The sequence below is a fragment of the Anolis carolinensis genome, unplaced genomic scaffold (genome assembly GCF_035594765.1).
Source record: "Anolis carolinensis isolate JA03-04 unplaced genomic scaffold, rAnoCar3.1.pri scaffold_8, whole genome shotgun sequence".
Taxonomy (NCBI): Eukaryota; Metazoa; Chordata; class Lepidosauria; order Squamata; family Dactyloidae; genus Anolis; species Anolis carolinensis.
Window position 1 is genome coordinate 14,491,290 of NW_026943819.1, and position 27,664 is coordinate 14,518,953.

Sequence of the window (27,664 nt, forward strand, 5' to 3'; positions counted from 1 at the left end):
TTGTCTTTGTTGAGGTTGGGCTGTGGCGCAGGCTGGTTAGTAGCCAGCTGCAATAAATCACTATGACCAAGAGGTCATGAGTTCGAGGCCAGCCCGTGGCGGAGTGAGCACCCAACCATTAAAATAAAAAAAATAGCTCTGCTCGTTGTTGACCTAAGCAACCCGAAAGATAGTTGCATCTATCAAGTAGGAAATTTAGGTACCACTATGTGGGGAGGCTAATTTAACTAATTTACAACACCATAACAATCGTCCAGCAGTGTTTGGAATGAGGAAGTATTGAAGGACTCAGCATCACAGTGGATGATGAAGCAACTGCACCCTCTGTGGCCAGAATTGAGCATACCCTCAGGAAGCTGGAGAAGGTTAAATTGCCTCTGGGTCTGTCTCTGTCTCTATGTTCATATGGAATTGAATGTTTGCCTTGTACGTGTACATTGTGATCCGCCCTGAGTCCCCTTCGGGGTAAGAAGTGCGGAATATAAATACTTAAATAAATAAAATAAATAAATTATTCTGTAATTATTTTGTTTCCTTCTGCAGGAAAACAGTAAAGGCTGAGCGCGAAAGCCCCGTGGCGCAATGAAGGTGATATCTAGGGCTTTGTCACTTATCCCCAGTGCCATTTCATCAAGGAGAGGTGGACTGTTGGGTCTTTTTCAAAGTCTTTCCTTTTAGGACCCAATACAAATTCAACAGACAGCCATGTAAATGAAACTGACCAGCAAGTGCCCTGCCAACGGTACTAAGCCAAATCATTTATCCACTAATTTCATTCTCCCAAAGCCTCTTAGCTTTATGTTCAGATTTATAATTGAGTGATAGGATTAGGCAAATTCCTTTCTGAACATGATCTGCACACAAGGGACAAGAAGTTGGGTCTGAGGGTCTTGCAAAGAAATGTCACCTCGTGTCTATGTTATGGGAGACAGATCGAGAACAGTGTGGGATCAACTGCACCCGCTGAGGTTACCTACCCAGGATGGAGGGCAACCGGGCTTATGGCAAAATGATATTGTGTCTCCGGAGATAAAGGCAGGAGTTGCAAAAACAGCACGTCTCACTAAACTCAGCAAGACATACCTCTGGGTAAACATGCTTCAGCATAGGCTACATGAATTACAGTTTCATGTGCAATGATGGCATCAGGGGAAAGCAATGGATTCTGTAGCCCAACCAAAATAAATCTTGATATCTTGGTTTTTAGGCTTGTTCCTGAGATTCTTTGAAGCATTGATTCAGAAAATTGTCTTGGATAGACTGCATCAGCTCTAGTTTCCTAGATCTGGTTGTCATGATTTTCTATTGGCAAGCAGATGAAGACTGGTGTATGGCATATTTTCTGTATCTCAAAAAGTAAGAGATGATTGGGGAAAATTGGTACCATTTTAGGAATCAATAGGTCCACTACACCAAGAGCAGGTCTAACACTTGTGATCAAAATGTAAGTTCGCCAGTTGTAACTGTGCTCCATCAAGCAACATTTCCCTCCTCTTTGGCCTCTTCTTTTAAAAGAATTAAAGCCAGAACATTTATTATATTTCAGCCAAACCCCAAACAACTGGTTCCCTTCATTCAGCAAAGTGCAAAGAGAACTCAGAGATTGGAAAAATATATATTTAGGAGGCAGAGGCGGTTCACCCAAGAGGTGAAGTAGGCGCTCGCCTGTGATGCCATCGTTCCGTGGGCGCACAGTTGAGGCCCCTGGGAGGATGGCGACACCCCCACCGCCTTCGCCTTCGGGCCTTCTCCACCTGGACCTTCCAGCATGCTGCCAGGTCTTCCAGCCTTCCGGCATGGCTAGGAGGTGAGTGGGACCGGAGCAGCGCCTTCAGTGCTCCGCCCAGTGCTTCTTCCTCCTCCTCCTCCTCATGGACCTTCCTGTGGCCACCTTCTGGCAAGCATTCTCACCTGAGGTCTGTTGGAAGCTAGGTAAGTGGGGTTTATATATCTGTGGAAAGTCCAGGGTGGGAGAAAGAGCTCTTGTCTGAGGCTTGTGTGAATGTTGCAATTGACCAGCTTGATTAGCATTGAATGGCCTTGCAGATTCAAAGCCTGGCTGCTTCCTTTCCTACATCCCTCCTTATTATCCAACATTTTCGCTTATCCAATGCTTTTATTTTTCAGTGATTGGTTTGGGGGGGTGCCAAAATTTGGGGGGGGTGCAAAATTCTGTTCGCCTACACTTGAAAATTACCTAGGACCGGCTATGTTAGGAGGTTTACAATCACCAAAATTGGAGATTTGGGGAGTTGTCATTCAACTATCTTTGTGGCTAGTTCTGATGCCTAAGTCATTTGAAGTTGCTCTGGAGCATTCACAGTCTTTTTCATAGATCGAAGTGAATGCCATAGCCAAATTTTTGGGCCCATTTCATCATATATTCTTTCATTTATTCATATTTCATCTATTTTGTCAACTGCATTGGTAAGGTTCCATTATCCAGGTGGAGGCCACTAAGGGGCACTAAAGAGAGAAGGATAGACCATTGTACAGGTGGGAGTTGAAGGAGGAAAAGCATTTCCCCCATTTTCACTGGTTATTCCCCCTCCCCACTTCCCATATCATAAAGGAGGATTGTTTCCGCAACAGGGACATAGGTGGGAGGAATAACAGGAAAACAGAGGGCAATGGTTTTCCACCTTCAGCCTACCCTCCACCCCCATAAAATGGACTATCCTTCTCTCTCTAGCACCCCCTTGTGGCCTCCACTCAGATACTACTGCATCTTATACATTTTATGCATTTCCCCAATTAATCTGTGCATAATTTTATCTCAAACTCCATTTTTTTTAATTAAACTGTTTTTCCAAACTTACTTTCCCCCCAAATGTTTATGGTATTGACATGGATTGTATTCATCATCCAATACTTTATATCGATCATACTCCATCACAAAAAAAAATCTTTATACATGATCCATTTTCATTTATTTCCTTGTCAACCTTATGAAAAGCTTCTTGAGCAGCAGTTCACAGTGACATTTTAGGACACAACCATAGTTCTATTCCATATTCTCAGAGGGGCACATCTCAAAAGTGATTATATTAAAGTCAAAATTAATTTTTAACTTATCATACCACAATATCTGTGCAAAACAAACCTAAAGTAATGACCCTCTAATTCCAATCCGAATGCCAATGTAGCTAAAAAAATGTATCTAGAACAGGCATGGGCAAACTTTGGCCCTCCTGGTGTTTTGGACTTCAGCTCCCACAATTCCTAACAGCCTACCAGCTGTTAGGAATTGTGGGAGTTGAAGTCCAAAACACCAGGAGGGCCAAAGTTTGCCCATGCCTGATCGAGACAGAAAACGAGAAGGAAAGGGCAGCTAAGAGGTAAAGGTTTCCCCTGACATTAAGTCCAATCGTGACCGATTCTGGGGGTTGGTGCTCATCTTCATTTCTAAGCCGATGAGCTGGCATTGTCCATAGACACCTCCAAGGTCATGTGGCCACTGGCATGACAGTTACCTTTCCGCCGGAGCGGTACCTATTGATCTACTCACATTTGCATGTTTTCAAACTGCTAGGTTGGCAGAAACTGGGGCTAACAGCGGGCACTCATTCCGCTCCCGGGATTTGAACCTGGGACCTTTTGGTCCACAAGTTCAGCAGCTCAGTACTTTAACACACTGTGCCACCAGCTAGAGAGGCATAAAAAGACTTCATAAAAGAGGATTTCTTAGACATTTTGTTAACTGGTGCATACCTGTATATACTGGGAATTGCCTTCTTACCTATTGAAAAACCACCCTTTTGCGTTTTTATTGCTAATGTATTCCAAGCAAACTATCCCCTTTAGGTTTAACATTGATTTCAGAAGCAAAAGCTAGCAAAACAATGGCTTCCCAGATGTTGAATTTGCCCCTTGGGAGATCCTCAGTTGACCACTGCTATTTTGCATGATGGGCGTTCATTCATTTGCACAAATTGAAAAAGAGATCAAAGAGGAAAGCTGGGCCCGGGGCTCTTCCCGGGAGCACAGGTGGCCACCTTATGCATTTGCATGCCGTGCACACCAGCGCCAGTGTGCCTGCATCCGTGTGTGTGTTATGTGCCGGGGTGGCGTGTGTTTACACGTGCCCCCCATCATCAGCCTGGCTGCCTCTTTCCAGCTCCTCTATTCTTTCACCCATTCACTGACTGTTAGGAAACAAATCTGCCCCTGGACATGCCAGGGCTTAAAATAGATGTTGAGACAGCAGCGTTTTTCCTTCCTTCGGCAGCAACAGCATCAGGAGCAGCAACAGAAGCAGCGGCAAGGAGAGTGGGCGAGAGGGAGATGGCCGACTAGATCAGACGCCAGCCCTTTTTACCCAGCTGAGAAAATCACAGCATTGACCAAGGTAAAGTAATGAGGCCGGCAGGCTCTTTTGTCCCTGCCTCTTTGTGCACGGGCATCGCTCAGCACAGAGCGTGTGGCTCTGGTCTTGGACCCAAGCTTATTGCCTATCCTCCTTCTCAGAAAGCAGCCACGAGAAGCTGACATCTTCCCTGTTTTATAGGGTGGTGCTGGAGGAGGAGACAGGTGTTTGGGGCTGAACCTCGGCAGAAATGGTGATTGCTATGTGGGGAGGAGGACATCTGAGGCTGGATTATAAAGCAAGTGTCGTATTATTTACCATCTGCTAATAAATTTGATCCCAACAGCATGGCGAAAGGACCTGAAACAGGAACCTTAATTTCTCTTGCCATATGTACCTGGTCAGGGCTTTTGTGACTCACATTTACCTCTGACCTTGAAGAACTATATCTCATTTTCAAATATCGCCATCTCATATTGCTTACTGGTCATTATTCTTTTCAAAAGGCATCAGAGCTCTGAGGAGCTCCTTGTTTTTATATTTTTTGATACAGGAATCAGTATGACCTGGCGGATGGAGAGTAATTGGATAAAGGGCCTTGGAGTCAAGGCTGCAAAACGTTGTTCACCGTCCTTTAAGTTAAACTGGGGAGTAGGAGGAAGATGCATCCATTTGTAGTCTCATTTTTTTCCATTTGTAAAATGGGTAGAATAATGGCCTTTCTTGCACAGCTATTATGAGGAGGGATAAAATAAGGACTGTATGGTTCATTGCATGGGAACGTGACGTCTTCTTTTGCTCATATAATATGGCTGGAAGAATGGGAACTAAGGCAAAGAAAATAATAGGCAGAAATTCATTCTGAACTGAATCACAATTTAAAATTAGAAATCTACCTCCCCCTCTGTCTGAAAGAGATAATTACTGGCCAAAATATACCTTTTACATCTACTGCAATAGTCCTAGTTTGGCAGGTATGGCCCTGGTTCATCCTCTCTCATCCCACTTTTCAGTTGTTTTCTTTAAATGTCCCAGTTTCTCTCTCCTCCTCCCGCTTTACTGTTTGCCCTCTCATTATTTCAATTGCAAAGGTGGCGCAATGGGTTAAACCCTTGTGCCGGTTGAACTGCTGACCTGAAGGTTACCAGTTGGAATCCGAAAGACAGGAGGGACTCCCATCTGTCAGCTCTAGCTTGCGAGGACATGAGAGAAGTCATCCCCTGGGCAACGTCTCTGTAGATGGTCAATTCTCTCACACCAGAAACAACTTGCAGTATGTTCTCAAGTCTCTTCTGACACAATAAAAAATTCAATTGCCACAAAGTCAGTTCAAAGCCAGTACTCTATTAACTCAGCAAGGAAAGAGGAAAGGAAGAGGGTGAAATCTTGTTTTTCCCAGTAGGTTAAGGCAACAGCAAATTGCTGCAGCCTCTCACAATTTGTTTCTTGTTCCTCAGTAATACGTTTCACCCCTTGGCCACATCCTGATGTTGTTTGGCCTTCAATTGTATGTTGGAGATTATGCTTTTATAGCTGGAGCAATGGGACCTTTGACCCTATAGATAAATTAGCCTACAACTCCTGCAATCCCATTCTGGTTAGGGTCAATTCTGAATGCCAAAGGGATACCTGCGTGACAATGGAAAGGTTGACTGGTGAAGCATGGTGTTACCGTGTTGTAGTTCATTTGTTTTATTATATTTTGAAGTCTTGCCTTTCTTGTGAAATCCGTATATAATCTAATTTAAATGATGGAAGATTTAAACCTTAACTGGTTGACCTTTTTGTCATGAAGGGTCGGTTTTGCACTCCTTTAATCTCAGTACATGTTTTAACTGTTGCATATTTTTGCCTATTGTTGACGCCCTTCTGAATTTTATTAATATGTCATGGCATGTTATATGTTTTAATTATTGTGTAAGTTTAATGTTTGATTTGGTTGTATGTTTATTATTATCTATATTGTGTTCTTCTGTTGTAAGCCACCTGAGTCCTTTTGGGGAGAGGGGGCGGGATATAAATAAAGCTATTATTGTTGTTGTTGTTGTTGTTGTTGTTGTTGTTGTTGTTATTATTATTATTATTATTATTATTATTATTATTATTATTATTATTATTATCTGCTCATAGGGAAGTTCTTTCCCCACCATACCCCCATTTGTACAATAGAGATATTCACAGGGTTATTATATGGATGATGCCAAGGTAATATATGTGGTGCTCTTTGAGCAGTCAATAGACGTATATAATAAATGAGCGAAAAGATCTATGGCATTAGACCGGTTGCATATTACTTTCTGGCGGTTATTGCCAAAGCTACAATCTCAAATGATCGTTCTGTGATGACATAAATATTTTAAGCTGGAATGCTGGTCCTAAATGTAGTACCTGGAAACAGACCAGTCTGCTGGGGCCAAATTTCTCGTGAGCATGTTTAATACTGAACCTATACAGTACATTTGCCATTGCAGTGAAGGTTTTGGACCTGTACTTAATGGGCCAATTTCGTCAATGTTTAAGACATTAGCATAGGAAATTATTCACACTGAAGGTGCCAACCATAGGGCAATATCCTGGCAGGAGCCATCAGATTGGTACCAACCCTTTTTCAATATATAATCTCTGAATACATATAATGCATTAAAGAGGCTTCTTATTGAAAGCAGAATGGAGAGTAAGACTTGATGCTACAAACTTAGCAAGTACAGTACGCAATGGAGAGTCTTTGTATTTTCAAGAAATCGTTTAGGCCTTGCAATTTGCTGTTTTCTCTGAGCTAGAGATTTCATAGAATCATGTTGGGAGAGATCCCAAGGGTGATCCAGTCCAACTCCCTGCCATGCAGGAACACACAATCAAAGCCCTCCTGACAGATGGTCATCCAGCCTCTGTTGAAAAACTCCTCCAGAGAAGGAGACGTCATAATGGCCTGAGGCAGCATAGTCCATTGCCTAACAGATCTTACTATCAGAAAATTCAGTACTGTTTCATTATCTGGGTGGCGGCCACTAAGGGGAGCTAGAGAAAGAAGGATAGTCTATTTTATGGGGGTGGAGGGTGGATTGAAGGAGGAGAACCATTTCCCCCAGTTTTCCCCTTATTCCCCCCAACCATGTCCCCATTGTAGAAACAACTTTCATTTATGAAATAGTAAGTGGGGAGGTGGAATTATCAGCAAAAACCAGGGACATGGTTTTTCTCCTTCAACTCCCCCTTTGTAAAATGGACTAATCTGCTCTCTCTAGCACCCCCTAGTGGCCTCTGCCCAGATAATGGAACAGTACTGAAAGTTCTTCCTAATTTTGACTGGAATCTTTTTTCCTTGCAAAACAAAGCTCCCAAGTTGCACTGTTTGCATTACACTTTGATCAAAAAGGCATAATGAGCCCATGTAAATGCCCCATCCTGGCTTTTTTATACAACAACATTACAAAAGAACTCCAGCACCGTCTGAGGATGACAGCAGATGAGTCCACTAACTTTAAAAATACCTTATAAGCAAAATTTCCACCGCCACCCCTCTGGTGACTCAAAGAAAGCATAATAATTCCCTGAGAGTTTAGCCAGTAATCTAGCAATCATAGTCTTCATTGGGTTATTTTTTGTCTGTTTTTAATTCTCCAAGAAATATACTTCTACAGTATATAACGTAGAGTGTATCTGCTCAATTGGCTGTAATCTGAACTCACTGGTGCAAAGCATTTCACAAAATGTTCCAGAGCAATACATCATCTCGGGTAATTCAATAGAGCTGCATTTGTTTGTACATGCATGGTAAGTGTATCCATGCATTTTGAAGGGATTCCTTGCATTGATCAAATGGAAGTGGTAGAAAGAAGACATTCCCATGCCTTCCACTTTTCCCAATTTGGCACAGAAACTCCTGGTTTGCCCTCTACCATCCCACTTGTCATCTGCTTTTAAAATGTGTACGTTTCTCTCTGTTCATCTCATTTCCTCCTTTGTCCTCAACTTACTTCAATGGCTGAAAAATGAGTTCAAGATGCAGGAGTACTTTTCACTCGGTTCACTTATAGGCTTGGAAAGGCAACTTGAACAAGTTCTGGGGAAAACACCTATTTGACTTCTTCCAAAGTTGAGAGCAGATAACCTTAGCAATGGAAGCAGTAGGCAGTGGGACAGGTGAGAAAATAATTGGATAGCGTTCTCGCAACAATCTCTGGCTTCTTTATGATGAAGTGCCTTTTATGCACAACTTCTACAAGATGAGCTTCATTGTGTTCAGCTCTGTGGAGATTGTGGTGACTCAATTATGATAGAGCAAAGCATTGCGCATTCTCCTTCATGACGGCTGCCTACGTTCTCAGACTCTAAACACAGGCTGGGCTGTGTTACTGGTGAGCTTTGACTCTGTGCCTTAGTTTCAGTATATTCTCAATCATATTGAATGGCATAGGGGGAAAACGATGCCTCTTGTATAAAATATCCGTAATCAAGGTTTGCTTTTTGAAAAATTGGAGGAGGGGGATATTTTCATACCATTGATGGTTGAAGCAAGGATACAGAGTCCATGGATACGGAGGGCCAACTATACTTCAAATTCACTAAGCAATCAGTTCAGTTTATAATAGGATCCTGTCATGGAGCCAGATCCCAGGGCTGAATTTCCGAGCCCTGGACCTGGCGTCATAACATAAATAACCCTGAAAGCACCTGGCGGGAGAAGATAGTATGAGCCTGGGAACTCAGGGTTGAAAGTGTAAACAATTATAATTGGTATAGTGTGTGGGAATAGTAGTAATGTGATCCAGAGGGTGGGGTTTGATGATGATATTTGCGTGTGGTGTTACGTTGCATCAGAGGTGATAAAAATGGATGTATGTAAACATTAGGTCATTCTCGACTTTTCCAAAGTCATGTATTCTTCAATAAAGATTGGATTTGAGAGCAGCTATCTTTGATCTGCGTTCAGACTGGTCCTTTGAAGTGAGCCTGACATTTAAGTCGAGAATCCCGTTCTCACCCTCCTGCGGATTCGCAGTGAAGTGATAATGAGTGGAGAAGGAGATCAAAGCCCAAATGGAGCAGGGGCCCGGCCGTTGGGAGAAGAGACATTGCAAGCCGTAGCTTCCTCTACGGGGTACCCCAGGCCGAACGGCGTGACTCAGAGGATTCCCAGAGGAGGAAGAGGCGTCTCTGCGGCTGCAGAAACCAGTTGGGGATCTGGAGGAAGCATGCCAGAGACCGTAGCCCTGCGGTTATCCATCCTGGAAACTAATTTATCCAGGCTGTCGGAAACCGTGGGGAGGTTGGTCCCACTATTGGAAGAGAATCTCCAAAAAGAGCCCATCCGATATGGCGCCGAGAGAGAGCCAAGTAAAGAAGGAGATTGGAGCCAGAGGGGCCAGCGCGCATCAACGCAGAGTCCCGTGGCGGCGAGGGACGAGGGAGATGAGGAATACTGGCGGGAGCTGGAGTTCCGAGACAGAATGGCCCGCGAAATGGAGCGCCAGCGAGCTCTGGGAACTCTGAGGCCGCCAACTCCAACAGAACTTCCAACCCCCCGAATGGGTGTCGGGGTGGAAAGGCCACTGGGGCCAGGGATCGGGTCCAGTGGATTAGCAGACGAGGGCGGAGAGGAGCCGGAGATCCAGGAAGAGGAGGAGGATGTGCCGTACGACGAGGAAAGGCGAGGTGCGGGGACTACAGCGAGGCCCGCATTCGGATGGGTGGAAGGGCCGACAGCAGCGGCAGAATGTCGGGAGCCGCGCAGAACGACTACCGGAGTGGGGCGCGGCGTGTTCAAAGGGGCCGCCCAAGGAAACCCGATGCAACCCTTCCCCATGCCCCCCAGACAGCATCAACGGGCCGCAGAGTGGATGCAAAGGAGGGAAGATCTCAAACTAGAATACGGAGGGGAATCATCTGAATTGAACTTTTTTCTCATTAGCATCAGAGGATACATGGAAGATAATGCACACACATTCCCCTCCGAAGCAAGCATGGTTCGAGCCATCGGCAACACACTAAAGAGAGGAGCTGCCAGCTGGTATGTACAACTACATGCCAGACGCGACCCATGCCTGAGGTCAGTGCCCCGCTTCCTCGCCGCACTAGAAAACCGGTTCAGAGACCGGCTAGAGCAACTGAGGGCTCGAGACCAGCTTAAAGGAATAAAGCAGAGGGACAAAACGGTGCCCGAGTACGCAGAGGAATTCCTCCACCTCGCGGAAAGGGTACCAGAGTGGTCTGAAGTGACCAAAGTGGAGATATTTAAAGAGGGACTACGCCCCGAGATTTTCAGCTGGGCAGCGCATAGAGACGACCCCGAAACACTCCAGGGCTGGATCCAACTAGCGGGGCGCGTTGAATCCACCCTGGCCCAAGTAAAGCGCTTCAGGGGCAGCGGCGGCCAGCAAAGACCGGTGGCGAGAGGTCGAGGAGAAATGAGGAAGCAAGAAAAGCCCGGAGGGAGGCCGGGGATCCCCTTCGGAGGAGATGACAACAAACCCAAACCGGGATGCTTTGTATGTGGGAAGACGGGCCATCGAGCAGCAGAATGTTGGGCCCGGAAGGGGGAGCCGCCAAAACCCTCAAAGCCCAAGCCAGCAACCGGGAGGCGCGCGGAGGAGGAGGTGCAAGCCCCAAAATCTTCGGAAAGGCTGGTGAGTCGAGACAAACGCATGCTAGTAGTGCCAATTTGCCTATCGGGGCTAGAGAACCGGGCCACCTGCAGGGCATTCGTGGATTGTGGTTGCTCTAGGAACATTATAACTCCGGAACTAGCAGGAGCGCTGAAATGCCAGCAGATGTTGCTTGACTCCCCAATTGCATTTTCACAGCTAGATGGATCAGTTGCGGCTGGGGAAGTATCTACAAAGGAAATACGGGGGGTCCCATGTAAAATAGGCAAATGGGAAGGAAGAATATCCTTTGTGATAGCCCCTATCGCCACATACCACGTAATATTAGGGATACCGTGGCTCGAACAGGCAAATCCTGAAGTAGATTGGAGAGGAAAGAGCCTAGCATTTAAAGAACAACAAACGCAATGGGAGATAAGCAAAATTGCAGGAGAGGAGGACGAGGGAGATGAAGCAGGTGAAATAGACCCACAGCTATTGCCTCCTGAATACAGAGACTTTGTGGATGTTTTCAATCAGAAAGAGGCAAGTAAATTACCTCCCAAGAGGAATATAGAAGTAGAAATTGAAATAACCCCAGGAGCAAACTTACCAAAACCAAAAGTGTATCCCATGTCTGTTCAGGAGAAGGAGGAATTGAGGAAATATATCGATAAGAACCTGGCGCGAGGCTTCATTAAGCCATCCAATTCTCCTCTCGGAGCCCCAGTGTTATTTAGGAGAAAGAAAGACAACTCCCTAAGATTGTGCATTGATTATCGAAATTTAAATGCAATTACTAAGGACAATAAATACCCTATGCCCTTAGTAAAGGATTTAATCACCGTATTGAAGAAAGGGAGCATATTTACTAAACTTGATTTAATTGAAGCATATCATAAATTAAGAATCAAACCTGAGGATACTTGGAAAACTGCATTTTCCTGCGCATTCGGCCATTTTGAATATAAAATTTTGCCATTTGGATTAAAAAATGGCGGGGGTTGCTTTATGCAGCTTATAAATGAAATACTACACCCATTGTTGTACCGAGGGGTATTCATATTCCTTGATGATATCTTGATCGTGAGCGAAGATAAAGAAAAGCACGTGGAATTGGTCCGGGAAGTTTTGCAGAGACTAAGGGAAGCAAAGCTGTACGCAAAACTGTCCAAATGTGAATTTAATAAAACTCAAATCGACTTTCTGGGGTATCGGATATCTCCAGAAGGGTTAGCTATGGATCCGTCTAAAGTATCAGACGTAAAAGAATGGGGAGTACCTCAAACGAGGAGGCAATTGCAATCATTTCTGGGGTTTGCAAATTTTTATAGATCCTTCATAAAAGGCTTCGCACAAATAACCGCACCCCTTACTGAACTTTTAAAAACAAAAGGGAAAGGGGAGACAGCAAAAGTGAAAGCTCCTGGCGCCAAACTGAGTTGGACGCCAGAATGCCAAAAGGCATTTGAAACCCTAAAAGGATGCTTCACAAAAGAACCCATCCTAAAACACCCCGATATAAGGAGCCCTTTCATAATTCATTGCGATGCTTCAGACTGTGCATACGGGGCAGTACTATTGCAAAAGGATCAAAATGGGAACTTAAAACCTTGTGGATATTTGTCCCGGAAGTTCAGTGAAACTGAAAAATGTTGGCCCATATGGGAAAAGGAGGCATTAGCCATATTAAAAGCCTTAGAATGCTGGCGACACTTTCTCGAAGGAAGCGGAATCCCATTTGAAATTTGGTCTGACCATAAGAACCTCCAGTATTTAAAATCGCCTCGGAAATTGTCCCCCAAACAAATTAGATGGGCACAATACTTCAGCAGGTTCGATTTCCAATTAAAATTTTTCCAAGGGAAGCAGAATGTCTTGGCAGATGCTCTTTCACGCATGCCTCAACACGAAGGCGTAACCACAGCCAAAGAGGGAACAATATTCTCTGATAAACAATGGGGCTTAGTTGTCAGGACAAGAGCGCAAACCCAAAAAGAGAACACTGCTATTGTTGAAATCGACGGGGAAAATAGTTGGGGAAACGAACTGAAACAGTCTTATGAAGGAGATCAGTGGATCGAATCCAACGCAGAAAAGGGGGAGCAGAAGGGGGGATTTTGGTTTGTGAACAAGAAACTGTATATCCCAGCAATATTAAGGATTAAGATTTTGCATCGTTTTCACAATAACCAGAGCGCTGGTCATACAGGAATTACAAAAACAACAAAGGCAATAGCAAAACATTGTTGGTGGCCAGGAATGAGGAAGGACATAAAGAATCATGTTGTTCAATGTGACGATTGTGCCAGAAATAAATCGAGAGGAGGGAAGCCAATGGGATTATTACAAACAGTAGCGGAACCTACCAGACCTTGGGAATGTGTAGCTATGGATTTTGTGGGGGAACTGCCGGTTAGCAAAGGACATCGTTATATTTGGACAGTATTAGACCTGTTTTCTAAACAGGCCCACTTTATAGCACTGACGAAATTACCATCGGCAGAGAAACTAGCTGAATTATACATAAACCATATTTACAAACTTCATGGATGTCCCAGTAGAGTGGTCAGTGACAGAGGAGTTCAATTCACAGCAAAATTTTGGGAAAAATTCTTGGAAATGCTAGGAGCAGAAAGGAGTATAAGTTCTGCTTTTCACCCCATGACAAACGGGGCAGTAGAACGTACTCAACAGACACTGGGGCAGTTCCTTCGAATGTACTCTAACATGAGACAAAATGACTGGTCTAGGTGGCTGGCTTTTGCGGAACTAGCTTTTAATTCGACTATACATTCAGCAACAAATAAAACTCCCTTTGAAGTAGTTTACGGGTATGAAATACAGCCTTTGCCCCAGTTGCCAAGATGGACAGAGGATGAAGAAACAGGGGCAGGGAAATGGAAAGCTCAAATGCTAGAATGCTGGAGTCAAGTGACTGCATCCTTAAAGGAGGCACATAAAAAGTCTAAAACGTTCGCAGACAGAAAAAGAGTGGAAGGCGATAAATTGGGGAAGGGAGATCTAGTGTGGTTAAGTACCCAAAACATCAAATTGGGGCTACCTTCGAGAAAATTGGGCCCCAAATATATTGGACCATTCAGAATACAGGGTGTTATCAATGAAGTAACTTTCCAGTTGGCATTGCCAAAGAGTTTAGGGAAAATACACCCGGTATTCCATCGCAACTTACTGAAAAAGTATATGGGGACTTTGGACAAAATGGACACATAGAGTTATTGTTTGATTTATTTCAGGATTGTGATGAAAGAAGAACCGAAGAGGAGGATGAAGAAAACGAGGGCGCCATGTCATGGAGCCAGATCCCAGGGCTGAATTTCCGAGCCCTGGACCTGGCGTCATAACATAAATAACCCTGAAAGCACCTGGCGGGAGAAGATAGTATGAGCCTGGGAACTCAGGGTTGAAAGTGTAAACAATTATAATTGGTATAGTGTGTGGGAATAGTAGTAATGTGATCCAGAGGGTGGGGTTTGATGATGATATTTGCGTGTGGTGTTACGTTGCATCAGAGGTGATAAAAATGGATGTATGTAAACATTAGGTCATTCTCGACTTTTCCAAAGTCATGTATTCTTCAATAAAGATTGGATTTGAGAGCAGCTATCTTTGATCTGCGTTCAGACTGGTCCTTTGAAGTGAGCCTGACAGGATCCTGAGAGAACCTTGTTATACAGCAATCTGATTTATTACAGTTGGTCCTTTTAGCTCATATTGTCTAGCCAAATTGACAGTAGCTTTCCAGGATTTCAAGCAAAATTACCAACAACTGGATTGTTTCGAACTGGAGCTGCCAGGAATTTGACTCATGACGTTCTGAAAATTTTTGCACCAAATATGAACACTCGAGAGGATCTCATTCTCCTTCCTAAATATAATGGGGATCCTCAGAAATCTTGGTGCTCCCTGAGAGAAAACCCAGAGCTGCCACAAAAGAGAGCCCAATGGAAAACTCTTTCTTCTCTGTGACATATAATGGGGTCAGTGCCAGAGGGAAAACATCTTGATTTTTTTTATCTCTCTCAGTTCTTGGTTCTCTGTCCAAAGCTGCTCATACCTGCCAGCGCTTCTCATTACTATTCTGGGCTTGGCAGTCCCCAAACTGGCAAAGCTCTGCTGGCAAAACATTGTTTTGAAGGAAGGCAGCAGCTGAGCTCACCTTGATCCCGATTGGTTAGATTTTGCCAGCTCAAAAGCAGAGAGAAATCCGCCATCCCTTCCTTCTTTGTGCATGCTAATTTGTGAAAAGGCATGCAAGATACGTAAAGGCTCAATGATTAGCCCCAAAATCGAGTTTGTGTCTGGACTGGTTTATTTGTTTGTTTTCAATAGAAAACAGCAGCTTCAACAGCATCCAAATAGATTAGCAACCCTGGAAGCTGCAAAAAAAAAAAAGGCCAGGAATATCAGCTAAACAGAAAAATGCAAGACTTTATATTTTTCTCATCTTTGATTAATCAGTCATTGTACAGTAGTAATGTGCTTTATTTCAATGTTGTGAGAAGTGTTACAGTAGAGTCTCACTTATCCAACATAAACGGGCCAGCAGAACGTTGGATAAGTGAATATGTTGGATAATGAGGAGAGATTAAGGAAAAGCCTATTAAAAATCAAATTAGATTATGATTTTACAAATTAAGCACCAAAACATCATGTTATACAACAAATTTGACAGAAAAAGTAGTTCAATACGCAGTAATGCTATGTAGCGATTACTATATTTACGAATTTAGCACCAAAATATCATGATGTATTGAAAGCATTGACTACAAAAAATGCGTTGGATAATCCAGAACATTGGATAAGCGAGTGTTGGATAAGTGAGACTCTACTGTATGTTGTGCTGGGCACTGTGAGATGTGGGGCCCAATCTTTAAGATGCTTTAGAGTGGAGTGTTATCAAATTCTTAAAGAGATCCATGATGGATTCCACCCCCTAAAAAGGTTAAGAACCACTGTTGTTGTTTTATAGGCATCTGTCAAACCAAGTTGGTTCATCTGCAGAAACATATGTTATTTAGTAAGTTCTATTGAATCCTTCATGCACTGAGTTTGCATCTAAATCTAAGGGCAAGACCTCGATTTGGGTTGCATGAAATTCTGAAGCACTCAAAAAAGAAACCCACCTTTCCTTCTCCTAATTTACAGTCAAGTGCCACATTATTATTTTTGTACAGAAACAACAAAGCTCAAAAACTACTCTATATTATTGCAGACGGTTTCATATGGAAAATACAGGCTGTGACCAATGGGAATTTTAATAATGAACTCGTGGTTCATTATTAATGATCAGGACACTTGTGGTTTGCTGAAATACAAGGATAAACTTGTCAACCTTCTGAAAAAAAGAATATTTAGTTATCACAGAATGTTGAAGATCTGTTGGGGAAAGTATAGGCAAAAAGGGGGCACCTGGTTGGAAGAGATAACTGAGCTCTTGCTGAGTGTAACTTGATACTTGGAACACTTTTTTTTTAATCATGTCAGAAGCGACTTGAGAACATACAGCAAGTTGCTTCTGGTGTGAGAGATTTGGCCATCTACAGAGACATTGCCCAGGGGGTGCTCAGATGTGTTACCATCCTCTTGGGAAGCTTCTTTCATGTGCCAGCAAGCTAGAACTGACAGACGAGAGCTCACTCCCTCTTGCGGATTCGAACCGACAACCTTAAAGTGAGCAACCCAACCTTCAGGTCAACAGTTCACAAGGGTTTAACCCAGTGGTTCCCAACCTTTGGGTCTCCAGGTGTTTTGGACTTCAGCTCCCACAGTTCCTTACAGTTGGTAAGCTGGCTGGGATTTTTGGGAGTTGAAGTCCAAAACACCTGGAGGCCCAAAGGTTGGGAACCACTGGTTTAAACCATTGCGCCACTGTGGCTCCTGGAACATTGATGAAATTTCTATTTTGAGAAAGGGTTTCAAATGTCAATTTCATGGTTCTGATTGGCCTAAACTGTTATGAGCTTTTCCTGTTTCTTTTTACATTCTCTGTGTGTTGAACTGCCTTTACGATCCTAAATATCACAAAAATATCCAAGTTTTCAACCTCTCTGATCTTTCATGAAGCAGATGAAAAATTCTGGAAAATGCGTAAGCTTGCATATTTCTGTGGCCTTTCAATAGAGCTTAATAAAGCTCCAACTTCAGAATGAGGTGGTGGAAATCAGGGGACAGTGTGGTTGCCATGTGTGTGTGGTTTGTTCTTCCATGTAAAATAATCATTTGGTATGAATGGATCAAACTTGGAATCAATGTCTTGGACCCAAGGGGCACTGTCTCTTGCTTCAGACTCTCTCTTTTCCATTTGTTGCAGGACTTTAATGGAATCATTGAGTTGTTGTCCTCTCATGGAATGCTGGGGCTGAGGCAGGTTGACGAATACAATTTCTGCCTCTCTTTCAGCTTAGAAACCGACCGTGGGTGGTAGTTGTACTAGAAGCTCTGTCCCAGCCCAGCCCCCCCAAGAAGACGGGGATGCCAGGGGGGACTTGGTGGCACCAATGGCTTTCATGTCCCGGTTCTCCAGGAATGGATCCAGAGCTCCGGTCCGGAGGATCCATGATGACACAGTCAGCCACCCCATCCTCAGTGTCTTTGAGCTGGAAAGACTACTCTACACAGGGAAGACAGCTTGTAACCACGCTGATGAGGTCTGGCCGGGACTCTACCTGGGAGATCAGTACGTATAAACCCAGATATTGCAGCCATGCCCTTCTGCCATAGGCCTAAATGAGGACTCTATAAGTAGAGACCTTCCAATTGTCCTGATTTGGCAGAGGCAATCCCAATTAATCATCTGCCTTTCAAGATGCAATACTGTTCTATTATCCAGGCAGAGGTCACTAGGGGGCACTAGAGAGAGAAAAGGATAGTTCATTTTGTGAGGTGAAGGGTGGGTTGAAGAAGTAAAACAATTTTGCCATTTTTCTGTTATTCCCCTCACCCATGTCCCCATCATGGAAACAACCCTTGCTTATAAAATGGAAACTGGGAAGGAGGAATAACCAGCAAAAATGGTGGAAATGGTTTTCCTCCAACTCTTCCGCCTCCCCTTGGTAAAATGGACTATCCTTCTCTCTCTAGCGCCCCCTAGTGGCCACTGCCTGGATAATGGAACAGTACCCAAGATGCTTTATAAAATATATTTGTTTATCTTGTTGCTGTCAAATAGCTCTTACCATCAGAAAGTTTTTTCTAAGATTTAGATGGAAAGAGAGATTCCATCTAAACACCAAGAAATGCCTCCAGATGGTAAGAGCTGCTCAACAGTGGAATAGTCTGCCTTAGAGTACAATGGAGTTTCTTTCTTTGAAGACTTTCAAATCATAGGCTGGATGGTCAGATGGAAGCGCGTGGATTTGTTTATTCCTGCATGGCAGTATGGAGTTGACCTGGATGGACCTTGTGGTCTCTTCCAACTCCATGTTTCTATGAATTCTTTGCTTCTCCTACTTTCCCCTGTCGTCCTCAGCTTACTTCAATTGCAGCCAACTAGATTCAAAGGGTAGAAGAAACTGGCTCTCAATTAAGTAAGTGTGGGGAGAGGCGACAGATGGACAGAATTTTGCAATTCCCAATGTACTCAGGGAAAAGCAGACTGCTGCAGTCTTTCTTGATTTTTCTAACTTGGCCATACACTGATGTTGCTCAGTCAGCATGGCTCTGCTCTCATCTGTAAAATGTTGGAGGACATGGGTCCCATACCCATGACCCAAAAGAAGGTTCATAATTGCTACAGCTGTGTGGACGTTCCTTATTGACAAATCAGTTGATGGCTCTCAATAATATATTATTGCTGGAAAAAAATCCACTCTTTCCAAGCTATGGTATGGATTGCAGCATAGTTTAGTAGGAACAGGAAAGACTGGGATGTGGCAGGTGCATTGGTCTGCTTTATTGTTGCTTTTATTTCCCTCTGTCCACAAACTACCTTTGTGTTTACATTGGGTCTGGGAAGTACAAATCGGATAAAAAAAATTTAAGTAATATCAGTGAACCCATTTTCTGCACATGCCTAATTATTAATATCTGTTCATGTATCATGCAGTCTGGCCCTCTGAGGCACAGCTGTCAAAAGTAAATCTAAACAGAGAATAAATGGATTATGGCAAGGAGAAGATGTCTTTCAAAGAGTGGCCTTTGGGCCTGTGCATCAAGTGATGAAAAGAGCAGGAAAATCTACCAGACATAAACACAAAAGTCTAGGACTTGCATATTCTGCCTGGGGAGAAATGGAGAGCATATAATAACCACCAAATGTTTTTGGAATACGCAGAATGAGACGAGGTTGACAAGAGATGTGGATGGATAGAATCAATTTGGGTTACAATATATACTCATGTGGCTCCAGTGGCTCAGTGTGTTAAAGCGCTGAGCTGCTGAACTTGCAGACCGAAAGGTCCCAGGTTCAAATCTGGGGAGCGGAATGAGCGCCTGCTGTTAGCTCCAGCTTCTGCCAACCTAGCAGTTCGAAAATATGCAAATGTGAGTAGAGCAATAGGTACCGCTCCAGTGGGAAGGTAACGACGTTTCATGCAGTCATGCCAGCCACATGACCTTGGAGGTGTCTACGGACAACACCGGCTCTTCGGCTTAGAAATTGAGATGAGCACCAACCCCCAGAGTCGGACACGACTGGACTTAACGTCAGGGGAAACCTTTACCTTATATACTCGTGTATAATTTGGCCTCATGTATATGTCAAAGGTAAAATTTTGGGGCTTAGCAGAGGGCTCCATGGATCCATACCACAGAGAAGGGATGCACCAATGATGCCTTGAAGACCAGTCACCCCTTTTTGCTGTCACCACCATTTTCCCACCGATCCATTCACAAAATGGCCAACTTACCCAGAGAAGGGGATGGTTCCTATTTTGATAACAGTTACAGTACAATGTTTAGATTGATCCATGGATAAGCCAGTCCAGGTTTTATGAGTCATTTTTGACTAAAATATCTAGACATATTCATGAGTACAAGCAGCAGTTAATGAATTCATGCTGCCTTTTGTGTTCGGCTCCCTACAGAGATATAGCAGCCAACCGCCGTGAGCTGGCACGTCTGCAGATCACACACATCCTCAATGCCTCGCACAGCAAGTGGCGGGGAGGTGCGGATTACTACGAAGGCACTGGCATTTGCTACATGGGCATTGAGGCACACGATTCACCCACCTTTGACATGAGCCCCTATTTTGAGCCCGCCGCTGACTTCATCCACAAGGCATTGAACAGGAGTGGAGGTGAGTCTGTAGAAGAAATCTCCAAACTGTAAAAAAAAAACTCTAAAAGGCAAATTGTGATGGCACACAACAACAAAATACCAACAACATTTCATTTTTCCTATTCTTTTCAATGTACTGTGTGATGATACAACCATTCAAGCAGTAGGCATTACAGCTAGTCCACTCTCTAATATTACATCTGCATATCCAAACACCAGCTATCTGCTGAACCATGGACAATGCTCATTGGGAATAATTAAAATTGTAGTTTAGCATGTCTGGAGAACACTACATTGGAATAGTTTAGGTAAGGAGAGTGGTGAAATAAAGTATTTTGGGCAATCCATGGTCATAAACAAAGGGGAGGGTTGACCCTCTAATGCAGTGGTTCTCAGCCTGTGGTTCTCCAGATGTTTTGGCCTTCAAATGCCAAAAAACCTAACAGCTGGTAAACTGGCTGGGATTTCTGGGAGTTGTAGGCCAAAACACTTGGGGACCCACAAGTTGAAAAGCACTGCTCTAATGAATATTATGATGTGTGTGACTTAGCCAAGACATTTTGGTGACTGATATGAAGGACAAGCTTGAGCCCTCTCCCCCATTTATCTTTTATACTGATAATGACACATTATCTTCCATCATATCAAAGGACAGGAGACTAGTGTAGGGGGATCAGGATCACACAACACATTTCGCACTAAACTTCCACAAAGGAAATTTGCAGAAAGACTTGGGAAGAATAATCAGGGTAAAGTTAATCTTCGTTCTCAACATCTGTTGCCTCAATCATCCTAATGGCCCTTATGTTCAGGTCATTTTCTTCAGATATTTTGGAAAATTGTGATGTGGTCAGTGTCCTGTATCAAATGAAGATGTCAAGGCAAAGTGGTGTGAAGGGAGGCATTTAAGCCAACGTCCTACATTGTGTGGGTGAAGCGTAATGCTTCATTGAGCTACCACTTCCCAAACACTACTCGTATTTTCTTTCCAGTATTATATCATATCCCTCAGAGCCATTAGTTGTCCAGCAAAAAGGGTATAAAAGCAGCATCAGGTGACATTTCTGTAGCCAGGAGAATCGTCCAGCTATCATCACCACCCCATCTCAGATCTCCACTATTTAAGGAGGTGCCAGGAGGGTAACATCTGCCCTTTTTTCCTTACTGCATCTCAATGTTACCTGGGTCTTGCTGTCTTCTTCTGCCACAAATGGCCAGCTCTACCCTCATTAATGAATGAGAAATTGAGTGCATCCCCTCTGACTAGAATTCAGTGGTTGAAAATGAGGGTGGGCTCCTGTTTGGGTAGGCTTGTCATGCAACCAAATTACAAGCAATTCTGCTGAAATCACCTCTTCCTTAAACCATTATGCATGACAGAAGCCATCTCCGGTTTCCATTATAGCAAGCCTAACTTTATAACAGCTTTGCATTGCACAGAGGTATAAGAGTTACCTTCTGGTACAACAAAGTTACCTTCTTATATAACCAAGAGTTACCTTCTTATACAACAAAGGGCACATGCACACATAACTTCATGTTATTCTATCCTGACATCAACATTATTTACCCACCATATCCTCAAATGACTCAGACAGCTTCAAGGACCAACATGTCTTTCATTCTCTCCACAGGAAGGATCCTGGTTCACTGTGCTGTGGGGGTGAGCAGGTCAGCCACCCTGGTCCTTGCCTACCTCATGATTTACCACCGTTTAACCTTGGTGGAGGCCATAAAGACCGTCAAGGACCACCGGGGCATCATACCCAACCGAGGTTTCCTTCGCCAGCTGGCTGCCCTGGACAATTCCCTCAGGCTCAAACAGAAACCATGAGCAAATGGGTTGTACAGAAATAGTGCTGAAGCCAAATCTGCTGGCAGGCCTGAGGCAATTCTGGGTCATTTTTGGGCTCTGGCAACCCTGAACTTCCATCATTCCTGTACTACAGAAGTCTGACAATAAGGCTCTGAAGGCCTTCAAGGCCACCAGCCTCAAATGTTCTCTCAGCATTAGCTTCAGGTGTCTGTTGTAGGTGAAGAAGCTCAGGTTTTCTGAGAACAGGTTTCCTTCCCTTCTTTTTTCTCTCCTTATTGGCTTTCAGAAGCCAAACAAATGGGATTCTCTTAGATGGCAAATCCCAGCCACAGACAGACAGAGCTTTAAGCTGCCTATGTTCCCAGAGTGATGTGTGATGTGGCCTTTTGCTTCCTACTTGTTTGTCACCTATGTTGAAAAGCTTGGGTAGCTTCCCAATGTATTTTAGCAGTGAGAATAAAATCTTTCAGAGATTAAGTGTATCAGAGCATCATTTCTCCCTTTCAAGCAAATGCTGGGCATGGAAAGACTCGGTCTGGCTGTTGTTAGCAACATCCTTTTCTCTAAGTGGAAGGCACCACATGTTCTCATGTTGAGGCAATCAGCTATGTGTATTTTACTGAAGATAAGCCATTATAAACTGGACTGGAAAGGTTTTTCCTTTCAGATTATTCAAAACTCAGGTCTCTTCCACACTGCAGTTAAATGTGCACCAAAACAGGTTGAAAAAATCCACTGTAGTAAATGTTTAAGTCCCCCCCTCCCTCGCAAAAACAAAAAGTCTTTCCCAATAGAGTGGCTACATGCCATCCCGGGTAACTACTGGGTTGGCATCCAGACACCCCAAAAAACCCCACAAAACTACCCTAAAAACTTTTTTAAAAACTTATCAGGCTGCCATTAAGGTAGTCCTGGAGTTCTCCTGGTGTATAGAAATGATATGCCAAGAGACAAAGGGGCTGCCAGGAGGAAAATTGTTCCAGGACCCCAAAAGGTGCAAGAAGACAATGGGGACTCACCTGCGGGTAGTTACGGTTGGTCCTAGAACTGCCTGGGGTGAGTCCCCACAGGCCCAAAACCGCATTAGACCTAGGCCTTTCAGGAAGACCTGGATCTAATAAGGCATCTAATTAATTCAGGGCAAAGCAGGTAAACCCTGCTATGTTCCAGATTAATTCGTTTTTACCTGAGGCATCATTTGGAGCTTCGGGTAAATGCCCGACAGGCCCCACATTTTTGGGCCTGTCTGGAAGGACCCTCAGTCTGAAACTGGAAAGTTATGCAGAAAGAGAAAGTAAATAGAAATAGACAGACACCTTAAGTTCCAGAATAAACCCTGAAAATGGTTCTTCCCAACAGCTATGATAGAGAGTTATAAGCTCCAACATTTCTCATTGGGTAAGCAGGACATATCTGACAAAGCAACACCAGAATGTGGGGAAATTATCAATGGAGAAGAATACATAAATTGAGATTTACTGCAGCAGTTTGCTTTTCCATGGATCTACAGCAATGGTTCCCAACCTGTGGGCCTCCAGGTGTTTTGGACTTCAACTCCCAGAAATCCCAGCCAGGTTATCCGCTGTTAGGAACTGTGGGAGCTGAAGCCTAAAACACCTGGAGGCCCAGAGGTTGGGAACCATCTACAGGGAAGGGAAAGGATCCTCCTCCTGAGTTAACTGAATGCAAGCTACATTTCCACTTTGCCCTGTATTGAGATTTGGTTTGTGAATCCAACTTAATTTTTCAGAATCAAAATGTGAAGGGAAGTATTTCTGAAACTGAAAAGATAGCCATCAAGATCATCACAAGGACAATCACACAGGTCTGATATAGGATCAGGGAAAGAAATTGCTTTAAACACAAATAAACACAAGGAGGCAGTGTGTAACCAAAGCAAAGGAAACCAACAATGCAGTGTACATTAAAAGAATGACCATGCCACCCCACAACCCAGGTTTGGCTGATCGCGACATGCAAAGATATATCATTAAAGGTTCAAAACATGAAGGCATTGCTGTGTGAGGGTGCGAAATTAATGCAGTGTGACCAGGGCCGTAGCCAGAAAAAAAATTCGGGAGGGGTTTTGAAAATTTCGGGGGGGGGTGGTTGAACCCCTAGCACACACCCCTCCCCGCTACAAACCTGTCAATATAGAATCATAGAATCATAGAATCATAGAATAGTAGAGTTGGAAGAGACCACATGGGCCATCTAGTCCAACCCCCTGCTAAGAAGCAGGAAATCGCATTCAAAGCACCCCCGACAGATGGCCATCCAGCCTCTGCTTAAAAGCCTCCAAGGAAGGAGCCTCCACCATGGCCCCGGGGAGAGAGTTCCACTGTCGAACAGCCCTCACAGTGAGGAAGTTCTTCCTGATGTTCAGGTGGAATCTCCTTTCCTGTAGTTTGAAGCCATTGTTCCGTGTCCTAGTCTGCAGGGCAGCAGAAAACAAGCTTGCTCCCTCTTCCCTATGACTTCCCTTCACGTATTTGTACATGGCTATCATGTCTCCTCTCAGCCTTCTCTTCTGCAGGCTAAACATGCCCAGCTCTTTAAGCCGCTCCTCATAGGGCTTGTTCTCCAGACCCTTAATCATTTTAGTCGCCCTCCTCTGGACGCTTTCCAGCTTGTCAACATCTCCCTTCAACTGTGGTGCCCAAAATTGGACACAGTATTCCAGGTGTGGTCTGACCAAGGCAGAATAGAGGGGGAGCATAACTTCCCTGGATCTAGACGCTATTCCCCTATTGATGCAGGCCAGAATCCCATTGGCTTTTTTAGCAGCCGCATCACATTGTTGGCTCATGTTTAACTTGTTGTCCACGAGGACTCCAAGGTCTTTTTCGCACACACTGCTGTCAAGCCAGGCGTCCCCCATTCTGTATCTTTGATTTCCATTTTTTCTGCCGAAGTGAAGTATCTTGCATTTGTCCCTGTTGAACTTCATTTTGTTAGTTTTGGCCCATCTCTCTAGTCTGTCAAGATCGTTTTGAATTCTGCTCCTGTCTTCTGGAGTGTTAGCTATCCCTCCCAGTTTTGTGTCGTCTGCAAACTTGATGATCGTGCCTTCTAACCCTTCGTCTAAGTCGTTAATAAAGATGTTGAACAGAACAGGGCCCAGGACGGAGCCCTGCGGCACTCCACTTGTCACTTCTTTCCATGATGAAGACGATGCATTGGTGAGCACCCTTTGGGTTCGTTCGCTTAGCCAATTACATATCCACCTAACCGTAGTTTTGTCTAGCCCACATTTTACTAGTTTGTTTGCCAGAAGGTCGTGGGGGACTTTGTCGAAGGCCTTACTGAAATCTAGGTAGGCTACATCCACAGCATTCCCTGTATCGACCCAACTCGTAACTCTATCGAAAAAAGAGATCAGATTAGTCTGGCATGACTTGTTTTTGGTAAATCCGTGTTGACTATTAGCAATGACCGCATTTGTTTCTAAGTGTTCGCAGACCACTTCCTTAATGATCTTTTCCAGAATTTTGCCTGGTATTGATGTGAGGCTGACCGGACGGTAATTGTTTGGGTCGTTCTTTTTTCCCTTCTTGAAGATAGGGACCACATTCATAGAATCATAGAATCATAGAATAGTAGAGTTGGAAGAGACCTCAAGGGCCATCTAGTCCAACCCCCCGCTAAGAAGCAGGAAATCGCATTCAAAGCACCCCCGACAGATGGCCATCCAGCCTCTGCTTAAAAGCCTCCAAAGAAGGAGCCTCCACCACGGCCCGGGGGAGAGAGTTCCACTGCCGAACAGCCCTCACAGTGAGGAAGTTCTTCCTGATGTTCAGGTGGAATCTCCTTTCCTGCAGTTTGAAGCCATTGTTCCGTGTCCTAGTCTGCAGGGCAGCAGAAAATAAGCTTGCTCCCTCCTCCCTATGACTTCCCCTCACATATTTGTACATGGCTATCATGTCTCCTCTCAGCCTTCTCTTCTGCAGGCTAAACATGCCCAGCTCTTTAAGCCTCTCCTCATAGGGCTTGTTCTCCAGACCCTTAATCATTTTAGTTGCCCTCCTCTGGACGCTTTCCAGCTTGTCAGCATCTCCCTTCATCTGCGGTGCCCAAAACTGGACACAGTATTCCAGGTGTGGTCTGACCAAGGCAGAATAGAGGGGGAGCATGACTTCCCTGGATCTAGACGTTATTCCCCTATTGATGCAGGCCAAAATCCCATTGGCTTTTTTAGCTGCCGCATCACATTGTAGGCTCATGTTTAACTTGTTGTCCACGAGGACTCCAAGATCTTTTTCGCACACACTGCTGTCAAGCCAGGCGTCCCCCATTCTGTATCTTTGATTTCCATTTTTTCTGCCGAAGTGAAGTATCTTGCATTTGTCCCTGTTGAACTTCATTTTGTTAGTTTCGGCCCATCTCTCTAGTCTGTCAAGATCGTTTTGAATTCTGCTCCTGTCTTCTGGAGTGTTAGCTATCCCTCCGAGTTTGGTGTCATCTGCAAACTTGATGATCGTGCCTTCTAACCCTTCGTCTAAGTCGTTAATAAAGATGTTGAACAGAACCGGGCCCAGGACGGAGCCCTGCGGCACTCCACTTGTCACTTCTTTCCATGATGAAGACGACGCATTGGTGAGCACCCTTTGGGTTCGTTCGCTTAGCCAATTACAGATCCACCTAACCGTAGTTTTGTCTAGCCCACATTTTACTAGTTTGTTTGCCAGAAGGTCGTGGGGGACTTTGTCGAAGGCCTTACTGAAATCTAGATATGCTACATCCACGGCATTCCCTGTATCGACCCAACTCGTAACTCTATCGAAAAAAGAGATCAGATTAGTCTGGCATGACTTGTTTTTGGTAAATCCGTGTTGACTATTAGCAATGACCGCATTTGTTTCTAAGTGTTTGCAGACCACTTCCTTAATGATCTTTTCCAGAATCTTGCCTGGTATTGATGTGAGGCTGACCGGACGGTAATTGTTTGGGTCGTTCTTTTTTCCCTTCTTGAAGATAGGGACCACATTCGCCCTCCTCCAATCTGCTGGGACTTCTCCTGTTCTCCAAGAACTCTCGAAGATGATTGCCAGTGGTTCTGAAATAACTTCCGCTAGTTCCTTCAATACTCTTGGATGTAGCTGATCTGGCCCTGGGGACTTGAATTCGTTTAGAGTGGCCAGGTGTTCCTGGACAACTTGTTTCCCTATTTGGGGTTGGATTTCCCCCAATCCTTCGTCCATTCCATGTTGCTGAGGTTGAAGATGGCTTTCTTTTTGTGAGAAGACCGAGGCAAAGAAGGCATTAAGCAGTTCTGCCTTTTCCCTATCCCCTGTCACCATCACCCCATCTACTCCTTGCAGTGGCCCTATCGCCTCCTTTTTCTTCCTTTTTCTACCAACATAAGCAAAAAAACCTTTTTTGTTGTTTTTTATGTCCCTGGCAAGCCTGAGCTCATTTTGCGCTTTAGCCTTGCGAACCTTTTCCCTACAGGAGTTGGCTATACGTTTGAATTCTTCTTTGGTGATTTCTCCCCTTTTCCACTTCTTGTGCATGTCACTTTTGAGCTTTAGCTCAGTTAGATGTTCTTTGGACATCCATTCTGGCTTCTTTGCACTTGTCTTATTTTTCTTCTTTGTTGGCACTGTTTGCATTTGCGCCTTGAGTATTTCACTTTTGAAAAACTCCCATCCATCCTTAACTCCCTTGTTTTTTAATATCGGCGTCCATGGAATGCCGCTCAGTAATTCCTTCATT

General features: G+C 44.2%; 1 protein-coding gene across 4 annotated transcripts; it reads left to right on the forward strand.

Annotated features, from left to right (window-relative positions):
• The first annotated feature begins 4,008 nt into the window (after positions 1-4,008).
• Positions 4,009-22,426, forward strand: dusp26 (dual specificity phosphatase 26). 4 transcript variants are annotated; one of them, XM_008116033.2, is made up of 5 exons: positions 4,009-4,348; positions 17,225-17,277; positions 17,438-17,590; positions 19,938-20,152; positions 21,768-22,426. In XM_008116033.2, exons 1-5 carry the CDS (start codon positions 4,193-4,195, stop codon positions 21,965-21,967), a joined length of 777 nt encoding a protein of 258 aa, XP_008114240.1. In that variant the 5' UTR covers positions 4,009-4,192; the 3' UTR covers positions 21,968-22,426. The 4 variants fall into 4 exon arrangements, with proteins under 4 accessions (XP_008114240.1, XP_008114239.1, XP_016851111.1 ...); XM_062961026.1 differs by lacking the exon at positions 17,225-17,277 and adding an exon at positions 4,508-4,604 and having other exon boundaries at positions 4,212-4,348; positions 17,314-17,590; XM_008116032.2 differs by lacking the exon at positions 17,225-17,277 and having other exon boundaries at positions 4,010-4,348; positions 17,319-17,590.
• Positions 22,427-27,664: the final 5,238 nt, after the last annotated feature.

Excerpts from the sequence above, each read along its gene's own strand:
- dusp26 (XM_008116032.2), top strand. The coding sequence starts at position 4,193 with ATGTTGAGACAGCAGCGTTTTTCCTTCCTTCGGCAGCAACAGCATCAG. Across the intron at positions 4,349-17,318 it reads AAATCACAGCATTGACCAAG|AAACCGACCGTGGGTGGTAG; the intron begins GTAAAGTAATGA and ends CTTTCAGCTTAG. Across the intron at positions 20,153-21,767 it reads GGCATTGAACAGGAGTGGAG|GAAGGATCCTGGTTCACTGT; the intron begins GTGAGTCTGTAG and ends TTCTCTCCACAG.